Below are 17,960 nucleotides of genomic sequence, written 5' to 3'. Positions count from 1 at the left end.
ACATAACACTATCAGCTAATTTCCATTGGCAGTTTCCAGGAGCAAATGAGACACAAATATTGAGGTGGGGGGGAGGCAATAAGCACAGAAGCAACAGTCCAGATGCTTGGAAAGTAAATGACAGACAAAGATGTTGATAAATGTTTCCAGAGAAGAAAAATTCAGTGAATGCAGTATGAATGTATTTACCAATTCATCATAACACTGTTGCTGGTGTTTAAATGAAAAAAAAAGAAAAAGCACAGTGCTTTCACGAATTTCAGTGTGACTATAAATATGCCAAAATCAACAATGCGTTCTGTTCATATGAAATTTCATTCCATCAGATAATTTTTGATGAGCTGTTATTGTGATCAGGGACATTACATCTTAGCCATGATTTTTTCAAGGACTGAAAAAGTTCATTTTTTTATGAGCATGAGACAGAAAAAGTATTTTAACATTTGTCTTTGATTGTCAAGTCTTGCATGCTTTGCCAGTAAGGTGCAAACAAGTCCTACACAGCTAAAACTGGAAAACTAGCAAAGTGTTACCAAAAAAATAGAAATTGATTTGATGCTTTACTTCACAGAGCTATAAATGTTATTTTTAGTGTGTGTGCAAATTACTATAAAGGTGTGTAAATAACAATAAATCTACATACAGAATGATAGTAAAGACATTAATAACCAGATAAAACTTTTTTTTTTTTGGTAAATAAAGTAGAACTCCCCCCCTTAGTAGAAGAAATTAGCCATAAATAACCGATTTTGATTTTTCAATGTCAGTTCACATTTTGAGCTACACTGTGGTGCAAAGCAGAGACATTAGTCCTTCATAAAAAAAAAAGGTTGTGTAGGCTTTTTCTTTTCAACAGCAACAGCCCTATTCCAACAGTCCTATTCATCCAGCTTAATCTCAGTTTTAATGAAATTTTCTGTTTAGTTTTTAATTTATCCTGCAAATTATTTTTTTCTGTGAAATGGCAGTACTGGAGAAAACTGCGTTTTCAATTTGGAGTGTTCTCTTGTTTTACCTTTTGCTATTCATTCCTGATTTGTTCTGAGAAGATCTGTATAAAAGTTATAATAATTTTGTATGGAAGTCTAATTCATAACCTACTTCCATTAATGCTGTGTTGACTGAGAAAAGTAGATTTCTGATGGCTTTTGTAAAGCCATGGGCTTTGCTGATGCAGCTTCTGTGAAGCTTGTAATGGGTTTCATGGCAATTTAGAAAAAACATTATCGATAGCTGAATTTTCATTTTCATGGGTCTGAAAATGTACAGTTCAGGCTAGTCACAAAATATATGGAGTATGTGAGCTAAATATCTAGCTACAATGATTTCTGTGAATGAAATTGGATAGAAAATATCTATATGGCGGCCAGTGTGGATAGATTGTAGAGTGTTTCTAACCTTAGAAGTTGGACACTGAAAAATGGGTGGATGCCAGTACTCCCAAGGATGCTATAATTATTTCATTTTAACAGCTGCCTTCAAGTTGTGAATACAAATTTTTCTATCTATACATTATTTCCAAATTCTTCCTATCCATCTTAAGAAATGCTGTTAATGGGTGTACCTCTTTTAACTGCACTCATACTTAACCTGCCCATGCTGATTATTGAGTGGCACTTGGAAGATAAGGATTAAGCATGTTTAGAATAATCCTTAAATACTCTCAGGCCCATGTGAGAAACACAAAATGAGTTCTCAGCATTAAAAACCCCATTCATATCAAGTGTTCAAACAAAAAGATTAGGTAGATTACTTCTCAATGAAAGGAAAAAGCCTGTAATTAAATTATGTTCTCTCTATTTGTCCCCACCTGCCTGGACTAAGAAACTTCACAGGTGTACTTTTTTACATTTCCTGAGCTATATAAGGCTGTGTTTTTTACTTTATTTGAGCTCTGAGTCTTCACCTGAATCTCTGCTTGTTCATTAGATATTTTCAGATGAGCCAAAACACATTTTCTCAGTACTTTGCTTAACAAAGCAATGCATGAAGTAAACAATGTTATCTTTTTCATCAGGATAGTCTTAAAAGAAATTGTAGTAGTCCAACATGCAGGGTTCATTTAATTACTGTAATTAAATGGGTAAAGACAGGATTATTTTATCTTGTAATATCCAGTACAGTCGAAGCTGAACATTTATGGGCTATTTTTAATCCAAAACACATATATTTGTGATAAAGAACTTTGATGGAATTTACTTCATTTAACTTGCACAGCTGTTTTGCCCCTAATTTTGAGGTGGCCTATATAATCAGTAAGAAAAAAAAAATACTTGAAAGGCCTTTAGAGAATGGTATTCAGCTCCTGCTGGGGTGTTTGAAATCAGCTGACCAGAATCTTTTGGTGGCACTGCAGTCCATCCCAGTCATAAGAAATCTAAGTACTTGCTTTAGAAGGTCATTGTCACTAAGCATCTGTGATAAAAGTGCACTTGAAATAAATGGAAAAGGAAGATTGTGTTCTGGCTATAGAGAATGTGAGCAAATCAAAGAATTGAAGATTTGAGAGATATTCCTGTAATAAACTGAGGTTCATGTTCTGCTTCGACTGTTTTATAGTTCTGATTTCTAAAATGTCCTAAGCAAGCCCTGAGAGGTTTGGTTTTAAATTCCCTTGCTAGGAGCTTTGACTTTCTCTGGTTTATAAAAATACTTTTCATCTGCTTTATTGAAATAATGCTGTCTTCCTCTTTTACGTAGGGCTGAGTTAGGAGCCAACTGCTGTACAGAAAATTGTGAGTGATTGACATCACCTATATCTGCCTGAGATGCTACTTCAGTATGCAGTCACTCAGACTTTGCACATCTTAGCAAAAATTCTGGGAAGCACCTCAAAATTTTCACATCCAGCACAAAATTCATGTTGAAATGGTCATGAGAAAATCTTGCACACAGCTGGAGGTTCTTCAGTGGCCAGTTATAAACTAAAAAGAAATTATTTTTTCTGTTACCACTTGAGCTCATTCAGTCAGCCAAGCACAATATTTTAGCTGCTAAAATATTAATTTTGAGCTGTTTGTTTTCCATTAGAGAACTCAATGTACGTATTTAGCAATACAGTGATGAGTCTGATCTCTCAGCAGTAGTACATAGTTCTTGAATGCTCAGCATCATTCAGATGTTGTTGTGGGGACGTGTGAAAGAAGGGAGGATGGGATGAGATGACATTGAGATGAGATGAGATATCAGACTACCATCTCTTTGAATCTCACCCTAAGTCCAATGGAGCACAGCAAGTGCTCAGGTGAAGCCTCCCACCTCTATGCAGAGCTGGCCATGGTGTGTAAGATCTAGGGCAGGACAAAACAGCAGCACAGGATTCCAGCAGATTCTCAAAGGCCACATCTTTGCCATACATTTCTGAAAACATCCTTTTACTGAGAATCACCATCTGCAGTTTTGCAGCCAGTAAAAATGTGAGACTTGAAATACATTATCAAAAGTTTTCTGAATTATGAATACAGTCTATTCTGCAGAATGATGAATACACATTATGAATAAAGTCTATTTGTTGCCTGTAAAGACAACACATTTGTGAAGCAACACCAGTTCATTATCAAATAGCTATCTTAGCAATGAAAAATAAGTATAGGGAGCTAGAAACTGAAATTCTGTCTCTTACTTACATATTTGTTTATACAGAGAAGATTTTTAAATACATAGAGAATAGAACAAGTACATATTCAAGAATCATTCAAATCCAAAGACAACTTGAGGTAGGAAAACTGTTTTCTGGACTTCCATTCTTTCCTGCAAGGGGTTGGTGTTGCAGAAAACTGAGGGCAAAATCTTCACATTGTTACATTCATAAAAGAACAGGAAGCGGAGGTGAAGTATCCATTCCACGAAGAGCATGAAGAAGACTGCCCATGACTAAGCTAACTTTGCCCTCTGATCTGTGACAGAATTCTAGCCTTAGGATAGATACAATTTATATCCAACAAGCTAGACATGAGATCAGCCCATTTACTGTTAGTGATGTCAGGCATAGGTATGAAATATGGCTAAATCAGAAGAATCTGAACATTTAGCAGGTGTTTTAGTTATCAGTAAATTAATTTGTGAAAGAAATTGCTGGCCAGAGCAATGCAAACAATTGTTGCACATGAGGCTTCTGAAAATTGCCTTCCAAATGAAACTGTTAGCAAGCAGTAAAAATAAGTATATAGATAAAAATGCATAGAAAAATATTAATGCAGGCTGAGAGTCTCATAAGATGAGACTGCTTTTTCAGTTTTAGTTTTGGTGGATTTTTTTCAGAAAAGATGAAGCCATTTTTAAAACAATAGAAAGGTGGAATTATAGGGACAATATATGGTAAAAATAACCGTTTTCCAAAACCAAATCACTCATGATACTACTTGTAAATAAGTCAAAATGGAAATTGTTTGGCAAGCGTAAGGATAGAGGTATGATGATGCAACAGGATTGCCTTCGTTTCTTAAGGTAATTTCAAGCTAGTCTAACTATCCTTTAGGATCTGATACTTGGAACAGGGAGTTTTTGCTGCTAGGGCAGTGTGTGACAAAATCTTAGCACCCCCATTTGAGATGCATCTGTTATTTTTTAGAAGATAGTGAGTACATGGAAAAGCCACATCTTAAAATGACATCAGGAGAAAACCTCTCTCTTTTCAATCCAATTATGTTCATTTTTCTCAGTCTTCTCTTCTCTTCTCTTCTCTTCTCTTCTCTTCTCTTCTCTTCTCTTCTCTTCTCTTCTCTTCTCTTCTCTTCTCTTCTCTTCTCTTCTCTTCTCTTCTCTTCTCTTCTCTTTTCTTTTTTTTCTCTAAGCCAAAATTTTAATTTGTCTATGAGTAGCAAGAAAATTATTACTTCCAACAAAAGCTGGTTCACAGAAAAGCCTTGTTTTGGGAACTATTTCTGTGACAGCAGCACCTCTCTTCTCCTTTCTATTTTGAAGGCCCCAAAAAAAATTGATGCTACAACTTCCTCCCCAAAGCTAAGCTACCATGTAATTTATCAGTAAATCACACTTCTATCAATAGAGAATTAGTCCCAGGTAAGGGATAATTAAGCGTTACTGTTAATGATAGTGACTGGATCCTCTAGTTCTTCATCAGAATTGTATCACAGTTATATTAAAGCAAATTTTCAGGTAGAAAAACTATCTTCAATGGGACATACATCCTTTAACTTCAGGGCAGTATTAGAGCCATTAATCTGCAGTCATGATGATGTTGGTTGATTTTTTTCCATGAGCTAATGTACTGTTAATAAGGTGTCAATTACTGATGCAAGCAAACAGGGCAAAGAATAACATTTCTAATTGCTGTAGTTATCACCTAAGTGCAATTATCTACTACTGCTGAAATAAATTACTTCAGGATTAAAAGCTGTCTTTACGACATACACATTTTTCTTTAGTTATTATTATTACCATAGCTGCTTTTCAAGTACCTCATCTTTCCTTTCCTTTCCTTTCCTTTCCTTTCCTTTCCTTTCCTTTCCTTTCCTTTCCTTTCCTTTCCTTTCCTTTCCTTTCCTTTCCTTTCCTTTCCTTTCCTTTCCTTTCCTTTCCTTTCCTTTCCTTTCCTTTCCTTTCCTTTCCTTTCCTTTCCTTTCCTTTCCTTTCCTTTCCTTTCCTTTCCTTTCCTTTCCTTCCCCTTCCCCTTCCCCTTCCTCTTCCTCTTCCTCTTCCTCTTCCCTTTCCCCTTCATTAGGGGACAGAGATAAGTCAATATGCATTAAGCTATGAGTATGGTTTTCCATAGATGGAAAGTAAATTATTCAATCTCCATTCACTTTCCCTACTTTTGCTTCCCTCTACCCTGAAGGGTTCTTCCTGGTGAAACATAATGAGTTGCCTATATACCCTATTTTTTTTAAGTTTTAAAATAATTGAACTACAACTTTGCTTTTTCTGCCATCTAATTTTGCTTAGTAAGTTCATACTATCATAAAATCTAAGGTAATAATACCAATTTTAATAGGGGAACTTTGAAGAGTCTCCTACTTTAAAGCCTTCTGAGAACAAACACCATACAGATAGAGGAACAGATCACCGAGAAACCTCTTCCTCCAAACACTGAGAAGTTTGTATTAAAATTCAGTTTGCTTGCCAACAAAGCAATTCTAAAGACTGCTAACAAGAAAAAAAAAAAAAGCCCAGGCAGATTTTGTGGAAGCATATGATTTGTCATTCACAACATGGTACAAGAGAAAGGTGCATTTGTGGAGTTCATTATCCTCCTGTGACCCAGGCTGCGCTGACAGAGGTCTCCCAATTAGCCTGAAGCAGAGTTAACAAGGTAGCATTCAAGGAGGCAAAGTGTTTCTGGCTGTATGGTGTAAAGAGCTGCCTATTCCTTGCCTCTAATTGGAATAGAGCATCCTCCTTCTCCTGACCACTTCACCAGCATCTACAACCCTCCCTCCATGCCCATGATGTAAACTGCAGCCACTCACTGATGGCAGCAGCTCAGCTTTGAGATCACATTTCCCACTGACTTTGAGTCTGTATCTAACACCCATGGAAAAGCAAAACTTTCCCAGAATCCAGCTACATCTTTCAAAAACATACTCTTGTCACAAGCATCAGCTCCTGACAGATACTTAACAGAACCAATCCTTTCTTTCATGTTTCCCCCACATTTTCAGCTTTGCTGCTGCTTTCATTGAGCATATTCCGAGCACACAAATTTTTGCAAGGCTAAGAAGGAGCCTAATTCTTTTATTCCTTCTGCTATAAGCTGGGTCTACCTGTGTTACATGTGAATGAGTAGTATGGGGAACCAGCAGTGAAATAAATGTATTTCACAGAGTGGGTAAAGTATGTCTGAAGAGATGAAAGACCTTATTAATTTTTTTTATGCTGCTCTATCTTTTCATTGCTTGGATAGTTTTCTGTGGATTTTTTTTTCCCTTTTCAAGTGGTCTGTGTCCTTTTTCACATGATGTCTTTTCAGCTGTCTTTCCAGCTCTACTCACTTCCCAAAATAGCCACGTTGTCACACAAAAGAAAGTGAAACAAAGATATCAGGCACTTATCTAAGATGTCCAGATCAATTACAGCATTGGGAAAATCAAGGTTAGAGGCAGTATGCACAAACAGGCATCGATGGTCATATTGCAAAAGGTGGAGATTTTTCCATCAGTGTTGATTCCTGTAGCAGATGTGCTTCAGGGTCACTTGATAAGAATTCTCAAGGCCAGCTTATGGCTGCATATGCCTCTTATCCAGCCTGGTGCTGTTTTTGGCCTTGACCATCCTTTCAGCACTTTGGTGGAGCCTCCTGCACAAATCAGTCTCCCTGGAAAATGAAACAGTATGAACATGAAGTTTAAATATTTTTAACCTTCCACTTCTAAATTATATGGTGGTGATGTGAGGAGATCTGGTAACATGAGTCAAATTATTTCAATAATAAAGGGCAAATACATGAAAATGCAGAGAATCTCAGAGGTTTTCCTGACAATTTACCTTTCTGTTATAATAGTTTCACCTTCAAAATGGCAAAAAGTGGAAAAGCAAAGTCATTATGTATGTTTGGTGAAAGTAAACACAAGTCATTACACATATACTTTCTCTTGAGCTCTTAAAGAATCAAATTTGGTTCTCACCTGATTTTGCAAGAACATGTAGCACCATGTTACAAAAAGCCAGATGATCAGGGTGGCCTCTAAAAGTTGCTGATATGGCATATAAAAGTTGTAGCACTGCCTACAAAACAACCTTTGGGACAGAAAGTAGGAGAATTTAATCAAATAAAATGATGGGAGGGAAAACAGAGTTGATGACACAGGCTTTGGCTGAGAAGATCCTGAGTTTCAGGTTGCCAGAGCTCAGATGGCTGTAGCACAGAACACACTTGGTTGTCTTTCTCCAATGCCATCACCTTTGCCACCTTACTGGCACCTGCTGGAAAACCTCCAGGACCTCCTGGAGGCTTGCCCTACTGCAGTGAGAATATTTTTACATAACCTAAAGCAACTTGGAAGGGTAAATACACTTGAGAGAAGTTTGTTCAGAGTGAATGACTTGAAGCCACTAAGCTTAAAATTTAAGATAATTTACTGTCGTTTGTCATGCTGGGAAAATGAAAGGAAGCTGAACAATAGACGTTGCATGTTCTTGTGGAGTACTGAAGCCTCCAGCTCTGATATTTGCTAAAATGAAATATTTAAAGGGCTAGAAACAATTAGGCTGTGTACAAGAAATATTGAATATCACCAAAAGAAGAACGGTCATGAACAGTCTATTCTGTAAGTTAAATGAATTCTAGGAATGATATACTGTCCATTGAGATGTGTCACTCCTCCATAAAATTATTATTCTTTTAAATAATTGAAAAGTGAAGTCAGTCACCTGGCACCAGAGCAGAACATAATAGCAGTTATTTAAGAGGTTGAAACAACTCCCATTGAATCTCTAGTACTTCTCTCTTTTGATGTAAGCTACCAAATCGTGGTAAGAGCAGATCTCAGCAACTGTGGATTAAGGAACTATTGAAGTGTCACAATGGTCTCCTTGCTTATGATCAGTTGCTTATGATTTAATAATGATGAATAATACTGAACAGAGACTTTGAAACTGAATTTGACCTTTCTTAGTCAAAAATACAGGAAAAATCTTGAAGGATGAGAGTCCGTGAACTTTTTCCTGACTGCATGTTGTTCTTGTCAGGATAAACAGCTATGCCTTGGTTAATATGATAGCAAGCTTTCAGGCATACTGACAGAGTAATGGATTTTCTTTTTTTTTTTTTTTTTGTGGGGTGGTCATGGGATGAAAAGAAAGGAAAAAAATCAAGAAGAAATTGAATTCACGACTGGCACAACTTTTTCAGCAAAATTTGGGGAAAAGATATAAAAAGTCATTTTGGATCACTTAAAAATAATGTATTAAAAGTATATTTTTTTTTACTTGCAAGATAATTGAAACATTTTTACTTACAATGATTATACTGAAATTTATCTGAGAAAAGGGACTCCATCTTATGTTCCCTATTCAGTTTCACACCACCACCCCCCATCCTGGTGCAACTTGAGGCGATTTCCTCATCTTATTGTTTGTTACTTGGAAGAGGAAGAAATGTGATCAGAGGGTTCAAATTTCAGATCATTCAGGGCTAGGGCTTGGAGGCTCTGCAAAGCTTGACTTCTTTCACTGTAGCAGTGCATCCTCTGACATAATCTGCCAGCCAAAAAAATTAACCTTTAGGTCAATCTCACAGACTTGCACAGCAGAATTGGCAGCAGAATCTCCTTGGCAGCAAGAGCTCTCACAGAGAACAGTGTTTGTTACTCAGTTGGGTCCTTCACAGGTTATTTCTTTGTTTACATTGATGGGAAATATACAAATCTGACATTTTAAATTAACACATAGTGATTTTTTGGTCATTTTTTAAGATAAGAACTAAGGGACTTGTGGGTACTTTTCTTGCTGTGTTAGTGTGGGGGATAAATGAGGCTGTGCACGCCTTACAGCAGTACCCCGGCAGGGTGGAACCTAAAACAAGATTAAAAAGACACTCACAGGAGGAAGACATCAAGGAAATAGCACAATGACCAGAGAGGTTGTTTTGCAATGCAAATATAAAAATGTATCAGTTTTCAATGGGGAAAAATAAATTACTGATGTGACAATTATATTAACCATCTATCGTTGTTGTTAGGCTATTAATTTGCCTTGTAATCTCCAGCTGTTATATTAATGAGATGAATAAAAATTGATTGTATAATGCATTAGAGAACAATCTAATTGTAACTAGCATGGGTGTGCTGTTGTTTTTAGATGGTTTATTGTTATGGTATGGTCTGGTTGAAGATTTGTTTGACATCAATTGGAAAATGCCATTCTCTAACAAAGAGGAAATTAAAAATTGGCATAAGAATTAATCTGACTACTGAGTGCTGAACTGATAAAGACTTTCAGAAGCTATTTCAGCAGTAGAGATCAGGTGATGCCTCATTAATTACCCCAGACTTCAGAAGAGATATGGTAGCATAATCAATTTAAATTCCCATGCTAATTAAAATTTTGCTTTCTTTTGCACTGTTATGTTTCTTTCAGAAGTACAGTAGCACACTCCCTACTAGAACTATTGCAGCTTTTAAAACAATGTGTCCTTTTCAATGGTTGATATTTTCCAGTGAGAGAATTCCCATTTTTTGCATTATGTTGGTTTGCTCAGCTTCTTCAGAGTTTATGCAAAGCAGCATACTTCTGTGCCTGAACCTCCAATTACTACAGTCAACTGCAGCTCTGAAGAGATCTGTTTGCGATAGAACCAATCGTATTTTTTCTGTTGTTATAAAACAATGATTGTGAAAAATCACAGGTTTGCCAGTATTATAACTCTATTTTTGTGTACATTATGTCTCTATTTTTGTGTGCCATACAACTCTGGAGAATGATGCCACTTAACTCACTGACAAAGCATCAGATCAGAAATTCAGGTGTTCCCAAACAGCACTGAAACAGTGAACGGATAATATTTTGCAGAACATTTTTTATGAAATGCAAAATATTCATATGCATATGTATATATATATTAATTTCTAGATGGCTATCCTAAAGAGGAGATGATTTACAGATGGAGGAAAAATTCAGTGGAGGCTGCTGACCAGAAATCTTGGAGACTCTATCAGTTTGACTTTATGGGTCTCAGAAATACTTCAGAAATTGTGAAAACTTCTGCAGGTAAGAATGATACAAATGGTAGTGCTTTTTCTGGAATTCAAATTATTTAAAAATATTTATCCCTGTTTTGCTTTCATTCAAGTGCAAATTGATTTTATTATGTTATATTGATTTTAAAATGTTCATTTTAGAAGCTGTAAAGTTCAGGCCTCAAAAATATTGACTTTATCTTGATTTTTGATAATCTCTACTCTTCTAGTGACTTCACAAACTGAGGAATAAATGTTTGCTTGATATGGCCATTTGTTTTAGACTTGAAGTTACTGTATGATTCTCATTCCTCATTTATTAGGCCACTCCTGTGTTGAATCTGCCTTCACCATAAATTAAAGAGAAAGATTTTGAGCACGATGGTAGGTTAGTGAAATTAGACACTTTCTGTTCTTCATCATTCAGAAAATGGTTTAATATTTTTCTTAATATTTTAAAGACATTCTCTTTCTCAGTTGATAAATGCCTTTGCTAGTGACCTTACCAATTGATTGCAATTAAAATCTAATGATGCCTATTCTATTTCTTCAGAAATTTTGCTGTTTCTTATAATAGCACAGTAATATAGAGGGAAAAAAAAAGATTTTTAAATGGAATACATTATTTGAACTGGATAAATTGTGGTCACACCATGTCTAAACTTTATACATGACTGCATTAAGCTCCATGGTTGCCATGGTTTGGTAAGTCTTCCCACAGCTGCTGAGGGAAACTGCTAGAAGCAACCTTCTGCTTAACAGGTGGTGAATTTTTGAAAAAAATAGATTTTTTTTTGCCAAAAGGTAATCAAAGCTAAGCTATTATTTTCAAAATGTTAATGATTAAAAATTTCAAATCTGTGGAACTACTGCTGTTTAGTCCTGGCCCACTCACTAACATCAGCAATGAATTCTTAGAACTGTATAGGAATTTTTGTAATGAAAAGTCACTAAATTTTTAGTGAATATGTTGAGCTGGTGGTTTAGCAGAAAAAAATGGTGCAAAGAGCACACATGTGAAAGTTCTCTTTTGCTATGGATACAAAGTCTTTTAATTTGCAAGTTACTCAGGAATGCAAATTTCCCATAAATTGACTCAGGTACAAAATACTAAATCATTAAAATACTTAGGTATGTGGTTTAACCTCAGCTGGCAGCTTAACCATGCAGCTGCTCACTCACTTTCCATGGTGGGATGGGGGAAAGAATTGGAAGAATAAAAGCCAGAAAACTCATGGGTTAAGAGAAAGATAGTTTAACAGGGAAAGAAAACGCTGTGCACCCCGGCAAAGCAAAACAAGAAATTAATTCACTGCTTCCCAGGGGCAGGCAGGTGTTCAGCCTTCTCCAAGAAACAGGGGTGTTGGAACTAGATGATCTTCAAGGTCCCTTCCAATCCAAGCCATTCTGTGTTTCCATGGAAAAGAATTACACAGTTAATATTAATATAACACCAGTGTCTTGATAAACAAGTCTATTTAACTCTGCCCAGAAAAACATATTTATAGAGGTCTTACCTAAATAAGTGGATAGATAATGTGGAGCATAGAGAAACCTATTTCCTATGTTCATTTTAGCATGTGCCTGGTTCTTATTAAGATGAGTGAGTTGGCACAATATTTTTGTATAATTGCTCTTGCTGTTTCTGCTTACCCATGTTTGTGAGTGCAAAATCCAACAGCAGTGAACTCAAGTTACTGGAAGCGTGAGATATTTCTATTCTCCTAGAGGCACCACGGTGACAGAAGGTTGTTGACAAACAAGCTTATTCAAATACTGACAGCCCCCCCTCCCCCCAAAAGAGAAAAAAACAGCCAAAAAACAGAACAACAAAAAAACCCTGTCAGGAGATTGTGGAAGCTAACTTGGAAGAAACAATGTAAAATGTATGTGTCAGATTGTCATCTGAAGTTATTAGGTTAGAAAAATGAGTTGTGCATTTCACCAGATATCTAAGATAGGTGTCAACAAACATATTAGAGATGTGAAGAATAAACCCCTGAGTTTGCACATGGACCTGAGTTTTCAGAAAACAGACTATATTTTGTTACTCTATAGTTTAAGGTAATTTCAAAGGCCAGATTTACTGAATGTCAACAATATTTACTGTCAATAGCAAACCAGGGCCAGGACTTAAGAAAAAGCAAGTACATTGCAAAACGTCGTGTATGTCCCATATTGTAGTGTAAGGAGCCCCAAAATAGAGGAAGGGGACAGGACAAAGTGCAATATGTCTCTGAAAAAATTCTGTAAGTTTCTGTTGTGTCTAAATATATGTGAACAAATGGGATAAAGGGGCATCTGTACTCTGGGATGTTCCTGTTTACTGAAGTAAAGCCCTAGCCAAGAAGTTTGAGAATTAGGAAACCCACAAAGCTGCTGTTTCCTGCTGTTTGGACAATCTGTGATAAAGGGAGGTGGCAGCTGCTTCTTACAGGTGTTACATCTCCTTTACAGCCCTGCCACAGGGGGCTGCAGGTGGTCAGAAATAAATGCCAAGTTCTGACGTGGAAGATCTGTGACATTTTTGCACTCAAGCTACCTGGAGAGGCAGACTGCTGTGAGGCTGCCCCTAGGACACTGTGGGTGTAGGGCTCACTCAGAATTCATGCTGCTCCTCAGTTCCTGCCCTGTGCTGTGGTCAGCCTGGGGCCCCTCTGAGCCCTGTGGCAGCCCGTGATGGCCCCAGCAGCCACCACCCCTCTGCAGGCTCAGGACAGAAAGGAAAAACAGCATTGGTCAGAGTGCTGAACAGGGATCATTCCTGTTAATAAGGTGGAGTTAGGAGAAGGGAAGCAGGCTGGATACCACCAGCAGCTTTCTGAAAAAAAGGTACCAAATATCATCTCTTCCTCCCAAGGGAAGTTATGGAAACTACTATTCCAGAGGGAATTTAAAAGCAGACTAGGCATAGCATGAGAAGATCTTCTGCAGAGACCAGTCCTGCACCAACAAGAGATGGATTCAAAACCCTGACTCATTTTGTTGACACCTTCCTGCTTGTTTTTGACACTATTGCTTCTCACTAAATTACATCTTTATAATGTGAGAGCTGCTGCAGTGCCACCTTCCTATGTCCAGCTTGGGGATCTCTTTTTAGCTCCTCTTCAGCCATGGTCTGGGTGTGATGAAGAGAGGTCACACTGACCACACAGCAACTTGCTGCTGTTCCTCTTTTGCATTAAGTCCTTTCTTGGCAGTCATTTTCATGACAGAATTGTTAGATGTAAGACTTGGAAGTGTTCTGCTTTTTGATTTTTTTCAGTCTTTCCAAACCTTTTTCAGACATTTAAATAACCTTTATGTTAATCTATGACAATTTCAGAGGTACATGGTTAAGAAGCCAGCTGTCACACAGTGCACTTCAGAAATCGAAGTAATATGAAAAATGTCATATTTTGCGCTGAACCAGCAGTGGCTTAAATTATTGACACTGTTTTACTTTGCTCTTTTTTTACAATAATCTGGCAGCCAAAAAAAGTCTTCATCGCCACCTGGAAGAAGTGTACATCTTTCTCCTGAGGGTATTTTTTTTTAATTTCATGCTAAGATATAAATCCGAAAAATAAATTAAATACCTACTTCAAATAATGATTGCATGCTGTAATCAGTAGAAGTCACTGTGCTGGTGGTATGGTCATGAACCTTTATCTGGAACCCTAAGAAAGCTCTCACTGCCAGGTGATATCAAATTAATTCACAAATACTAAAAAATTCCCCTGTTGCCTTCTGGCAAGGTACTCAGACTCAGATTCTGTAACGAGAGCACTTCTCTTGCTACAATGTCAAATAAGGCTGACAAAGATAATTAAAGTCCAGGGAGTACTAAAGCCACGTGTGAAAAGAAAGGACAAACTGCATGTATAGAAAAAATGTGCAGATTTTAAAACTGCAAGTCAGCCAATGGAAAGGTGACCAGGACAACAGGACAGAGAAGAATGTCCTCTTTAAAAGCACTCTGTGTGTGATTGTAGTAAACTTCAGGTTTCTGAGTTCTAGACATTTCAGTGATGGACTGAGACATAGGAGGGGGATTAAAGCAAAGACCAAGAAAAACCCACAAAAAATTATGGAGGATTCCACAGTTAAGGCTCATGGAGTGAGCTGTAGTGTTGCTTGCACTTTTCTGGACTTTTCTGTCTTCCTCAGAAAGTCTGTTCTTTTAAAACCACTTAATTTTTCACACTGTTAGATAAACACAAAGACCCTCTAGCTCTTGAATCTTATTTTCATTTACTTAAAAATTTCTTTGTACCATACAAATATTGTTTGTGTTCTTTCTCAAATGCTTTTAGGCTGAGAGATTTTTTGCAGTTCAGACGGTCTTTGCCTCTGTTGAAGTTCAAGATAATTCCTCAGGAAGAGAAAATACCAATAAAAGCACCCTATTTAAAAAATATAGCTGATTATTTCAAATTATATATATAAAACCAGACAGAAAGCTCCATTTCATAGATTCTGAATTATCCCAAGCATTAATACTCAAACCCAATAAATAGCCATAACAACTGCCATAAGAAGAACCTTTGTTCACATACCATGGATGGGTTATGATTGGTGGAGTCTGCCTGTCATACAACTTCTAAATCATGCTTTATATTTTGAAATTGCTGTTTCATAAAGTACTTCAGCTTAAATGATGCTCTCAGCCCTGTACCACAGGGCTGCAAATCAAGGTTGATATCTGTTGTCACAAATTTAGATAAAGCTCTTTTGGGCCATATTTGAAGCAACACAGATTAAAGGACATTTTCTCTTGCAGAGTACTCAGTAAATGACAAGTACAAAGCTACTACAGAACAAAATAAAGCAAACTTTTCTTTCAAGACAATGCAAATATCTACATACATATACACATGTACACATACGTATATACATATATGGCTACTTGCCGAGGAGGGAAGGGACACACATGTTTTTATAGGAATGCTAAATTTCCCTAGGAGAGCCCCCATCAAGTCAAATGTGTTCTTGCAGCACAGAGCACCACTTGTATCCTGGGCTCCATCAAAGACCAGCATGTTGAATGAGGTGATTCTGCCCTTCTATTCCACTCTAGTGAGACTCCACATGGAATATTGGGTCCAGCACTGGAGCCCTCAGCATAATAAGGACATGGACCTGTTGAAATTGGTCTAGAGGAGGGTCATGAAGATGATCAGAGGGCTGGAGCTTGTCTGCTGTAAAGACAGATGGAGAGGGTTCAGCCTGGAGAAGAGAAGGCTCCAGGGAGACCTTCTAGCAGCCATGCAGTGCCTAAAGGGAGGGGTGGAGAGGGACTTTTTCCAAAGGCCTGATGTGCTGTCACTTGCAGGCCTTTGTAACAACAACAACAATAATGGGAGATGGCTTCAAACTGAAGGACAGTAAGTTTAGATTAGATATTAGGAAGAAATTCTTTCCTGGACAGACTCTGAAACAGGTTTTCCAGAGAAGCTTTGTGTATCCCAACCCTGGAAGTCTTCAAGGTCAGATTGAATGGAGCTTTGAGCAATCTGGTCTAGTGGAAGGTGTCCATGCCCATGGTACAAGACATGACAATAGATGACCTTTAAGGTCCCTTGTACCCCAAGCTATTCTTTGATTCTGATTCTATGACATTAGTTGATGCTCCTTGGCTTTGTCAAAAGTCAGCACAGTCCCAGAGATTTATCCAGAGGAAATGGTGCTCATGACTTTCTCTTCTAATAGCTGTACAAAGAACAGCTGACTTGAGAAAGCATTTCAAAATGGTCACCTCAGCTTACTGTTTACTGTCACATGCTCCCAGATCACTTAGCTGTAGGCACAGAGAGCCCACAAGGAGCACCCACACAAGGTGAGCCAGACTGACCAGTGCCAGTCCAGGGCTAGGCTGCACCCAGAGGTTTGTGTTGAGAGGGCAGGACCAGCACCCATCCCAACCATCACACTCACAAGGAAAGGGCAGTGCCAGCAGCAGGAGCTGAACCCCTTACCTGGAGGAAGAGATTGCAAGAAGCGTGGCAAGGAAGGGTGGTCAAGCCTTATCAAAGCAACTGGAACTTGTTGGTGTCCTTGTGGTCTTGACAATGAGCGGAAAAAATGCACAAAATGCCACAGTGACTGAATGCAATTGCATCCATACATACTTCTTTTTAATCATCTGATTAAATCAGATCCTCATGCACCAGCTAACTCATCTGAAGGTATTTATTTAATGCATATCTATTAAGCCTGTGGGTTTTAAATTCATCAACATTTTTAATGTGCCACTGAGTCCTAATGTCCTGATGTCCTGATGACATAGAAGAGAGCTCTTGTCATCTCTGTTCTCCCCAGGACAAATGTGAATTTGAGGATGTTTTTTCCCCTGAAATGCTAAATTCATTGAGCTCAAGAAGACATTTCACATTGTCTTTCAAAAGACTGTCTTTAACCAGATGGCATCCTGAAGCAGACAGGTGGAGACTCAGAAAAATACAATGCACCATTTTAAAATAGTGTCTTTTTTCACTTATAGTGGCATTGCAGGACCTTTGCCTCTTTCACCATGGGTATCACATTGTCCTGGTTCCAGACAGGACAGAGTTAATTTTTTGCAGTGGCCAGGAGGGTCATGGCTGGGATGTGGTTGTTATTCTATACCACTTTCATTGGGAGTGGAGGGAAAGGTTCTCCAAAAACACAGTAAGATCCAGAATGTTCATACAGTTGAAGAGTACTTAGTGTGTAGCACCAAATAAACACCTGGATTTGAGCTGACTCTCTCATTCTTTGGCTGCTTTCAGAGGAACAAAATAATACTGTAAGTCTTTTGCCTCAGCAGAAATCCTGGAATGAGGGAATATTGGAGGACTTACTTTCTGACAGTAAATACCAACAGAAAATTAGCCTGGTTATAAGAAGATCTAGCAATAATCTTTTCGTTGACAGAGTTTTTATCTCTGATACAGTATTTGGAATAAACCAAATCCCTTTTTAGTGGAGAAATCAACAGTATTGACTTCTAAAAGGTATTCATTCATATGTCAAGCAGCAATTGATGAGCGTGAATATTTTGAAGATTTTGAAGCTTTTCTAATAGAAGTTTCCAGTTTTATTTTTAACAGTTATTCATATAAAAGTCTGATAACTTTGGCACTAGCTACTCAGATTAGGAATGTAATAAATAAATAAATATACCATTACTTACAATACTTCTATTCTTTTAAAGCATTTTCCTATGTTGTTTGGAAGTTTGATAGACATTCATGGGAAGAAAAACATTTAATTGCCCTGAAAATCCAGTACTTGCCCACCTTGTTACAAAACTCTCATAAAACTCATAGTAAGACATCTTCTGAAGAGAGTGATTTATAACTGCAG

General features: G+C 37.5%; 1 protein-coding gene across 1 annotated transcript in view; it reads left to right on the top strand.

The window, feature by feature from the left end:
- Positions 1-17,960, top strand: part of GABRG3 (gamma-aminobutyric acid type A receptor subunit gamma3) — a 298,094-nt gene that overhangs the window by 232,283 nt on the left and 47,851 nt on the right. The window contains exon 6 of the mRNA XM_063149731.1: positions 10,528-10,665. Within this exon, the coding sequence (XP_063005801.1) occupies positions 10,528-10,665 (138 nt within the window). The remainder of the gene's footprint in view (positions 1-10,527; positions 10,666-17,960) is intronic.

Source organism: Melospiza melodia, chromosome 2, assembly GCF_035770615.1.
Source record: "Melospiza melodia melodia isolate bMelMel2 chromosome 2, bMelMel2.pri, whole genome shotgun sequence".
Lineage (NCBI taxonomy): Eukaryota > Metazoa > Chordata > Aves > Passeriformes > Passerellidae > Melospiza > Melospiza melodia.
Note: the sequence above shows the minus strand (reverse complement) of the source record. Positions and strands in the feature narration are given on the sequence as shown.